At 43.3% G+C, this 10,497-nt stretch overlaps 1 protein-coding gene across 3 annotated transcripts in view; it reads left to right on the top strand.

Annotated features, from left to right (window-relative positions):
* The window catches only part of LOC111662554 (neurofibromin), a 68,586-nt gene that overhangs the window by 19,260 nt on the left and 38,829 nt on the right, over positions 1–10,497 (top strand). For 2 of the 3 annotated variants that reach the window (XM_023416448.2, XM_023416446.2), the window contains exons 18-29: positions 244–317; positions 460–543; positions 3,385–3,774; positions 4,519–4,658; positions 4,868–4,990; positions 5,061–5,144; positions 5,337–5,453; positions 5,862–6,043; positions 6,131–6,342; positions 7,500–7,661; positions 7,748–7,845; positions 8,666–8,801. In XM_023416448.2, the coding sequence (XP_023272216.1) occupies positions 244–317; positions 460–543; positions 3,385–3,774; positions 4,519–4,658; positions 4,868–4,990; positions 5,061–5,144; positions 5,337–5,453; positions 5,862–6,043; positions 6,131–6,342; positions 7,500–7,661; positions 7,748–7,845; positions 8,666–8,801 (1,802 nt within the window). The remainder of the gene's footprint in view (positions 1–243; positions 318–459; positions 544–3,384; positions 3,775–4,518; positions 4,659–4,867; positions 4,991–5,060; positions 5,145–5,336; positions 5,454–5,861; positions 6,044–6,130; positions 6,343–7,499; positions 7,662–7,747; positions 7,846–8,665; positions 8,802–10,497) is intronic. The other variant, XM_023416447.2, reaches the window with a different exon arrangement.

The following is a 10,497-nucleotide window of genomic DNA, read 5'->3' as shown; positions in this document are numbered from 1 at the left end:
GGAGGAGGGGGAGGACCAGGGGAGGACCAGGGGATACTGATCTGAAACGATGTTGTTCCAAAGGCCCAAAGAGGGACGACCAAATCCTCCAGACCCCTCATGCAGTCTGACAGATGAATGTGATGGTGCAGGGATAAATCTGTGTCCACATGTCTCTCTGGGCTCAGGTGTGTGTTGATGCCTCCCTGTAGGTAGAGATCTTACAGGTGGTAGTGTTCACACTGTGGCCTCTGGTTTCCACAGGTCGATCCACCTTACAGAAGAGAGTGATGGCCTTGTTAAGGAGGGTGGAGCACCCCACACCAGGAAACATTGAGGTAACATTCAGATGATTTCTTACATGGTATCAATATTCACCTGGTAATGATTGAAACCCTCAGACCTCCAGGTGCATCACACCAGGTGAGCTCTGCTCTGTCTGATATCTGAGTCACGTACAGTTTCTCTTTCCACCTTCAGGCCTGGGAGGACACGTACACTAAATGGGACCAGGCCACAAAACAGATCCTCAACTTTCCCAAGAACAAGGCTGATGATGGACAGGTAAGGATGGTCTGAGCCTGATCACTTGATCAAACACACCTGCTCAGATAGAGGTGAAAGTTAAAGTGGTTACATTGACTGGCCAGGTGGGGGGGCGCCATGGTAACCAGTTCACTCACTTCAGGCTTTTTAAATCATCAGATTAAATATGTTTTAATCACTGACATGTTGACACTGCTCAGGACACCCACTGAGATTAAAGGTGTATGTTACGGTCGTGAACTTTGACACCTGTGAACAACAGTTGTTCTTCTCGTGTGGTGTAACAGCTCAGTTCTGCTTCTCATTCACATGTTTTATTCCCAACAAATTTTAGACGTATGTCTCTGGTGAAACACATCTGTGAACAAAAAGAGACAGAAAGAAAGTGTTGTGTAAAATTGGAGCAAAAACAAAGTGTTGTTTATGTTTTTGTTGTCTATCAGCAAACAGCTGTGAAGTAGCTGTTTACATCTTATTACTACATGTTATTACTACATGTTATTACTACGTGGTAGATTACATGTTATTACTTCATAGTAGATTACATGTTATTACTACATGTTATTACTTCATGGTAGATTACATGTTATTACTACATGTTACTACTACATGGTAGATTACATGTTATTACTCCATGGTAGATTAAATGTTATTACTACATGTTATTACTACATGGTAGATTACATGTTATTACTACGTGGTAGAGTACATGTTATTACTACATGTTATTACAACGTGGTAGATTACATGTTATTACTACATGTTATTACTACGTGGTAGATTACATGTTATTACTAAATGGTAAATTACATGTTATTACTACATGTTATTACTACGTCGTAGATTACGTGTTATTACTACGTTGTAGATTACATGTTATTACTACATGGTAGATTACATGTTATTACTACATGTTATTATTACGTGGTCGATTACATGTTATTACTACGTGGTAGATTAAATGTTATTACTACATGTTATTACTACATGGTAGATTACATGTTATTACTACATGTTATTACTACGTGGTAGATTACATGTTATTACTTTAAAGTAGATTACATGTTATTACTTCATAGTAGATTACATGTTATTACTAAATGGTAGATTACATGTTATTACTACATGTTATTACTACGTTGTAAATTACATGTTATTACTACATGTTATTACTACGTTGTAGATTACGTGTTATTACTACGTTGTAGATTACATGTTATTACTTCATAGTAGATTACATGTTATTACCACATGTTATTACTTCATGGTAGATTACATGTTATTACTACATGGTAGATTACATGTTATTACTACATGTTATTACTACGTGGTAGATTACATGTTATTACTACGTGGTAGATTAAATGTTATTACTACATGTTATTACTACATGGTAGATTACATGTTATTACTGCATGTTATTACTACGTGGTAGATTACATGTTATTACTAAATGGTAGATTACATGTTATTACTACATGTTATTACTAAGTGGTAGATTACATGTTACTACATGTTATTACTACATGGTAGATTACATGTTATTATTACATGTTATTACTTTAAAGTAGATTACATGTTATTACTACGTGGTAGATTACATGTTATTACTACATGTTATTACTACATGTAGGGCTGGGCGATAAAACGGTAAAAATAATTATCGCGAAATAACTTACCCTTGATTGAAATATAAGACGGTCGATACAACATCGATAGAACCCATTGATCCATGTTTTGACAGACAACACGAACAGCCAATGATAATGAGAGTAACGTTGCGCTGAACCAATCATGTGGCTGGTCAGGTTAGGTTGACACACACAGTGCAGAGCGTTAGAGTAACAGCCGGTATCGGCACACGTGCAGATGTCTGGGCTCCTGCAGCCGTGCCCACCAGTACGTCAAGAGTGGGAGAGAGATAAAAGAGAAGATGAACTCGAGCGACAGCGCTACCGAAGAAGACACGCCAATGGACAAAGCCCAAGGCTCAAAAGACCAGGATATCGTTGAAAAGAAAAGAAGGGTCAGAGGAATTCTGTAGTGTGGAGATACTTTGGCTGATTAAAGTGGGATAAGAAGCAGAGCATTGTGTCGAAAGCATGTTCCCACAAAGACAGTAGAGACCACTGATCTGTTTTACCATCTGAAGCAGTGCCATCCTCTCCAGCACGCACAATGCAAGACTTTACAGTCCCATATGAAGCTTTTGATGGTCAATGTTAAGACTTTAGTTTATAATATATACATATTTAATTTATTTGAAATACAGTTGTATAATGTTCTACAGTATATTTGTCATGTTCAACTTCTGACAGAAAAAGGGTTAGAACCAAAATTAACCTGATGATATCTTCACATCTCACTGAGGAGTAAAAAAGAGCCTTTGGGCATTTTTGCCTTTCTTCAGATAATGAAGTGAGAGAGAGAGAGACAGGATAGTCAGGGAGAGAGAGAGGGGATGACATGCAGCAAAGGGCCACAGGTCGGATACTGTGTTTGGGACTAAGCCCATGTGGTGCGCGCTCCACCAGCTGAGCTGCCAAGGCGCCCTGAAGGGAACCTTCATGATATATATATCGATATCTACTGATATGGAAAACATTATCGTGATAAGCCCTAACTACATGGTAGATTACATATTATTACTACTAATACTTATATCGTTATTATATTATTATAATATCATTATTCATATTAGTATAGTGTCATTATTATAATGTTATTATATCATGTCTGAGTCCAGAGGAAGATGAGTTTCAGGCTAACAGAGGGGGTCAGTGGTTGGGTGTTGGGAGAAGTGGTTTCTGTCTGCTGGTTGGTGGACTGCTGCTGCTCAGTGTCTCTGTCCCTCCACAGCAGGAGTGGATCAACATGACCGGCTTCCTGTGTGCTCTGGGCGGGGTGTGTCTCCAGCAGCGCAGCACCCCCGGCCCGGCCACCTACAGCCCACCTATGGGCCCCGTGAATGAGCGCAAACACTCCATGATCTCCATGGGCCCCTGCGAGGGGTCCAACCCCGTGGCCTCGGCCTCATCCTGCTCCTCGTCGGCCTCCAGCGAGACGCCCGTCAGCCGCTTCCTGGACCGGCTGCTGGCCCTGCTCGTGTGTGGACATGACAGGGTTGGCCTCCATGTTCGCACCAACGTCAAAGACCTGCTGGGGCTGGAGCTCAGCCCCGCCCTCTACCCCATGCTCTTCAACAAGCTGAGGAACAGCATCGGCAAGTTCTTCGACACACAGGGACCGGTGAGTGACCCTGAACCAGGTCTTCAGTTTGTACCAGACTGATGTGAATCCACTGGACCTGATGAGTGCAGTGAGTTTTATTCTCAGCTCTGTGCTCCTCTGTATCATAACCCTAACCCTCAACATCACGTATGTTAACTGTCGCATAGCAAGAATATGGCTACATATATGTATATGTGTGTGTGTGTGTGTGTGTGTGTGTGTGTGTAATATGTGTATATGTATATGGCTTATGGCTGTATACATAGATGTATAGCTCTGCAATGAATAGGCCTCTAACGGAGGAACGAGTGTTGAACAGTTAAAAGATAGGCGTGTTGGATAGGCTGTTCTCTATGGCTTTGAAAGTTGTATTTGGACTTGGATACAGTTACCAGACTATGGTTTCCCGTGGTGAATGGGTGAGTAGATGATGCATTTTTCATCCATTTGGACCTTTCAAGTTAACATGAAGATTCGCTTTTAGAAACCATTAGATTTGGTGTTTCTGTCTGAAACGTGTTGCAGTATGTGTCACTGCCGTCATCCATCTGGCCTGTAGCCTGCAGCTAACCTCAAACACATTTCAGGCACAGAAATTGTCCTTGCTTTAAGCCCTGTATGTATGTGTATGTGTATATATATATATATATATATATATATATATATATACGTGTATATATGTGTGTATATATATATTTATGTGTGTGTGTAACCCATTTATGTGTCTATGTGAGGTGACCTCAGTGCTTGTCCTGTTTCCAGGTTCCCATCAATGACACTAACACCCAGTTTGTGGAGCAGACCATCGCCATCATGAAGAACCTGCTGGATAACCACACAGAGGGCAGCTCAGAACACCTGGGGCAGGCCAGCATCGAGACCATGATGCTCAACCTGGTCAGGTCAGGACCGCTGGTCTGAACCAGCAGAGCAGATAAACGTTGTGGTGGTTTTGGCAACACCCTGTGGTGACAGCTTGGAGTGCTTAACACTGTGCAGTGACTTGTCTGTATCTCAGAAGTGTTAATTAAAAAACAAATCGGAGTCAGAGTCTGACACTTACTCACCTGTACTGAACAGAGTCTGAGTCACCTGTGCTCCTTCCCCTCAGGTATGTGCGAATCCTGGGCAACGTGGTCCACGCGATCCAGATCAAAACCAAGCTGTGCCAACTGGTTGAGGTGATGATGGAGAGAAGAGACGACCTGTCCTTCTGCCAGGAGATGAAGTTCAGGTGAGTGACTGCAGCCGGTGGGCGGGGAGTCACAGGTACTCAGGTGTTAATTGTCTCTGTGATACTGTAGGAACAAGATGGTGGAGTACCTGACAGACTGGGTGATGGGGACATCCAACCAAGCTGCTGATGATGACATCAAGTGCCTGACGAGGTGCAACTCTGTCACATGTACTCAACTAATGCACTCTAAGGAACCGAAAGAGCCCTCCCTCACTGTTTCCTTCTGTGTGTGTGTGTGTGTGTGTGTGTGTGTGTGTGTGTGTGTGTGTGTGTGTGTGTGTGTGTGTGTGTGCGCGTGTGTGTGCGCGTCTGTGCGCGTGTGTGTGCGCGCGTGCGTGTGCAGGGACCTGGACCAGGCCAGTATGGAGGCCGTAGTGTCTCTGTTAGCTGGTCTTCCTCTGCAGCCGGAGGAGGGGGACGGAGTAGAACTGATGGAGGCCAAGTCTCAGCTCTTCCTCAAGTAAGAACATACTGTCTGTGTCTGTAGCACTTGAGCCTGAACTCACCTGAGTCATTTAGAGATGATGTTAAAGGAGCAGAGTCCTGCTGAACACTGAAGAATGTTGAACAATGAGCTCAGTGTGAAATGTGTTTAAGTCACATGTTTAAACTTGTCGAGGACAGTCGCTCTATAGAATCATCAGCCACTGAAATCTGTCACTTTACTTGCCTGCAGTCCTGCACATGCTCAGTAGACACCCTATTACCTGTACACATGGAAGAGAAATCAGGTTTCCCCTTCCTGGATCACAGTAACCAAGTGATATAAGTGCCTTTTAAATACACTGACTGTGTGTAGAAATGCTGCATCATGGGATATCTGAGCAGAAGAAGAGGCCTCTCTAATGCATGATCTGTTGTTGTGCAGGTACTTCACTCTGTTCATGAACCTGTTGAACGACTGCAGTGAGGTGGAGGACGAGGGTCAGGTGGTGGGGGGTCGAAAGAGAGGGATGTCTCGCCGCTTGGCCTCGCTCCGACACTGCACCGTCCTGGCCATGTCCAACCTGCTCAACGCTAACGTGGACAGCGGCCTCATGCACTCCATCGGTAAGTCGGCCACAGAATCAGATAAGCTGACTGTGAGGAGCTCTGCAGTTTTCCCATGAGCACCAGTGTTGATGTCTTCCTCTCCAGGTCTGGGCTACCACAAAGACCTGCAGACCCGAGCCACCTTCATGGAGGTGCTGACCAAGATCCTGCAGCAGGGAACGGAATTCGACACGCTGGCAGAGACGGTGCTGGCCGACCGCTTCGAGCGGCTGGTGGAGCTGGTCACTATGATGGGAGACCAGGGAGAGCTGCCCATCGCCATGGCGCTGGCTAACGTGGTTCCTGGGTCTCAGTGGGTGTGTACCACATCATTATGAATGATTCTCCGACACGTCCTCTCGGCTGCAGCCGCTTTTATCTACATAGAACCAGAAGTTCTCTCAGAACCAGGTCTCCTTACAGACCTGGTTCTGACTCCAGACTCACAAAGCTCTGTAGATTCATGACTGAAACTACCTGAACACACAAAACCAGAATTATTCATACGGATTATTTTGGTTGGAATTATAAAGTAGTGCGTTCACATGGTTCCTCTTTATAAATCTCACTCATGTGAACGAGCCTAATTTCCACTCCCACAATACTCCATAAATGATGAAGACTCTCCCTTAATCAATCAGTTTGTATAGAAACAAGTGATGAGACACAGAGAGGAAACAAACTGAGGGGAAAACATCATCAGTTACTGTAGAGTCTGTTTCACTCTGAGCTTCTTTTATTATGACTAGAGAGAGTTAACGAGGCTCCAGAGGCTCCAACACTGAGATCAGTCAATATTAAAATAGTATCAAACAGTTTCACAACGACAGACAAACAATAATAAAGACATTAAATACAAACACAATTATTTTATGTTTATGAAATTTAAAATTGTAAAATTTATACTGATGATAATGAATGAAGCTCCGTGAAGTTTTAATTTCTGTTAAATTACGGGTCTCGTTTTATTTCGTATTTTCAATATAACTTGGATCACTATGGAAAGCGTGTGTTCACATGGTCACAGGAACGATTGAGGTCACACTCTGTGTTTATAAAGACCAGTCTATGTGCGGGAAATGATGTACTCATGTTTTTGTGTGTATGCATCATTTATGCATCTGGACCCAGGTGTAGACCGTCTCTTTATAATTTTACTACAGACACCAGCAGCTTCCCGTGAGCAGGAGCTGCTGGCAGTGGCGCAGGTAGAAACCTGAGAGATTAAAACCAATCATAAGAATAGTAGCAGTGGGTGTGGAACAGGATCAGGGTCTACAGTCTCAGATAGGAAGAACAGATCTACAGAGAGAGAGGGAGAAGGAACATGTGTTAATGTGTTGAATGAGAACAGATGGAGTTTTATTCCAGCACATTACATGAGAACAAAGAGCTCATTTATATGTTACTACGCTGCAGCAACACATAAATGTAATTTTTATAAATCAGATTTTTTTTGTCACGTGTCTCTCAGGACGAGTTGGCCCGAGTCCTGGTGACGCTGTTCGACTCCCGCCACCTCCTCTACCAGCTGCTGTGGAACATGTTCTCTAAAGAGGTGGAGCTGGCCGACTCCATGCAGACTCTGTTCAGAGGAAACAGCCTGGCCAGTAAAATAATGACCTTCTGTTTCAAGGTAGAAACACAGCAGCGGCTCCGTCATGACACGGCTACAGGTTCACGGCATCAGGTAACTTCCTGACCCTGTTTATATGATTCCAGGTGTACGGAGCAGCGTACCTGCAGAAGCTCCTGGAGCCTTTATTAAGAGGTGTCATCACCACTCCTGAACACATCAGCTTTGAGGTGGACCCCACCAGGTGAGAACCTTTGCTCTGACAGCATGAGGTGTTCATTCTGTCACACTGAGGTACTTCATGATGTTTAGTACAATGAGTGACTCTTTATGTAATACATGTATTCACAGCAGCTGTTGATATTTGAATCATGCTTTTTTTGAAAAAAGATGTCCCTTCCCCACCCAGCACCATCCCCCAGACTGTACAAATAATCACATTAAAGTGCTGCTGAGGTTAGGGTGAGACTGACCAGCAGAGGGCAGCATTACAGCACAGAGGACACACACTGTTCAACCCAAGCCAGGGATGAACCAGTTAACCTTGACTCTACTTTTCCTGTCATTTATGTTATGGAAGGTACAACCATACTGTGGCTGGGTGATATAGTTTAGATCAATATTAATCAATATTACAAGAAATTTTACTAAACTAATAAATAAAATGATAGAATCAACAGGAGTATTTCTTCAGTGTATGGTTACACTGTCCAATATGATGTAAATGATCACATTCATTTATGGGGAACTGTGTCAATGTTTTGACTAAATTCATACTTTATGAAGTTCTTTGGTTATGATTAGATTTGAAGCATTAATGTTTAAAAGGCTCATCAGCAGACACCTGAACTATAATATGTAACATTATTAAGTCAATTTGATTTATACACTGTGAAATCATAAGACGTTTACTCAGTCTAAACTGGACTACATGAATACTTTATATGACTTTAATGTAAACACTGACAAGAGGTCTGTTGTTACTGACGCCTGTCTGACTCCTCAGAGGTTAATCCCTCCTGGTCCTGGTCTTTGAACATAAGGTCTCTTGTGTCTCTCATCAGGCTGGAACAAGGCGAGAACCTGGAGGAGAACCAGAGGAACCTGCTGCAGATCACTGAGCGTTTCTTCCAGGCCATCATCGGTTCATCCAGCGAGTTCCCTCCACAGCTCCGCAGCGTCTGCCACTGTCTCTACCAGGTAGGACCCCCCGACCCCCCACCATGGCCCCCAGCTGCTCACCCAGCCTCTCCCCCCTTACCTGTGTGTTACCTGTGTGTGTGCAGTGTCACTTACACTCTCTGAGCTCTCCTGCTCTCTACACTCTGCTTCACTGATGCATTAAGACCTTTGTGTTTGGTCATGTCATGACACAACAGCTTCACCTGCTCAGTCTTTACCTGAGACACTAAAACTGAACCAGCAGCTGTTTTTTTAGCTTTTGCCATCATCAAATTTCATGGTGTATTCACTTCACTGTAGTTCACCAGAGGTTTAGGCAGTCTGCAAACAGTTGAAAGTATGGTGGGAGCTGGACCTTTGGTTGTTATGGCCACAGATAACTGCAGAGGTACAGAAGGTACTTTCCACTTCTTGTTGTTGAGTATCGTGAGCCCTCTGCCCCTTCGAGAGGCACAGGGTCGACAGAGGTAAAGAAACCCAGGTGAAAGAGTTTGATGGAGCTGTGAAAAGTTGTTCAGCTGTTGTCAGGTCTCGGCCATCTGTCATTAGGTCGTAGAGTAGAGGAGCCTTGTTGGTTAGAGAGCGGATGTTAAATAACCCAAAGGTAAGATTGTTTTGCCGGGTGTTGCACCAGCCGACCTAGCTAGCCTAGCTAGGCTAGCATGCTGTGAGCAGCATTCTGTCCTGGTTCCCTCAGAGGTGCTGTTGTCCAGTTAAAACTGATCAGTACTACACTGACAGCTAATAATAACTGACAGTATCTTTCACAGTGACTGATCATCCGATCACAACATATTGATTAAATACTTATCACTATTTCTTCAATCCCAGTGTGATACATTGAAACTTTACAGTTAAAAACGTGAGCGATCCTCAGTTACTAAGGAAACCAGCAAATATTTAAGAACATTTAATCTTCTCATCATTAATTGTTTCAGGCTGATGTAGAAATATTACAGTGGGGCAGAGTCGCATTGACGTGTGGAGTTGGCGTGTTAGAAACAAAGACGAAGCTGCTCGGCTGATCACACACCTTATATACAGTATAGTAACTGATCAGAACACATCCACATACAGACCCCATGTTAAACCAGGTGAAGGTGAGTCTCACTGATGATGGCAAAAACTAGTAAAATGAGGCTCTGCTTTTGTTGCCAGGTAAAATTTTCCCAGTGGATGATTCTCAAACAGGTGAGACTGAGAACTGTGATCACACCTAATCGTTTGATCACCACGGAGTAGACTGGTTCTGCTGTGTCTCTGTTTCCCGCCTCTGTCTGTCACATCATCTGATCATGATCTCACAAGCCTTCATCAGTCTTTAAGGAGCATTTAGTGCCTTTATTATTATTATTATTATTATTATTATTATTATTATCATTATTATATATATATATATATATTTAGTGGATGTGGACCTGAAGACCACATCCACTACACATGAAACACAAAGTGGCTGTGCAGGTTTGATTTTACAACATGATGTGATGGACTCTGTTATTTCACCCACCTTAAAGCTCCTCCAGTGTGAAGGTGTGTGTCCATGTGTAGTGTGATTATAGATCAGGTCTAGCTTCTATATTAATACTGTGAAAGTATCAAAGCCTCAGTCCACAGAGAAATGCACACAGCCTGTATTCAGAAACTGAGCCTTAAAACCAGCCGTCACGACTTCTGGAACTTTGTGATGTCACAACAAAGCAGTCACCAAGCC

Source organism: Seriola lalandi, unplaced genomic scaffold (assembly GCF_002814215.2).
Source record: "Seriola lalandi dorsalis isolate HSWRI2012SDOR001 ecotype SW California unplaced genomic scaffold, Sedor1 jcf7180002054564, whole genome shotgun sequence".
NCBI classification, from domain to species: Eukaryota; Metazoa; Chordata; class Actinopteri; order Carangiformes; family Carangidae; genus Seriola; species Seriola lalandi.
The sequence above is the reverse complement of the archived record's forward strand: the minus strand, read 5'-3'. Positions and strand labels throughout refer to the sequence as shown.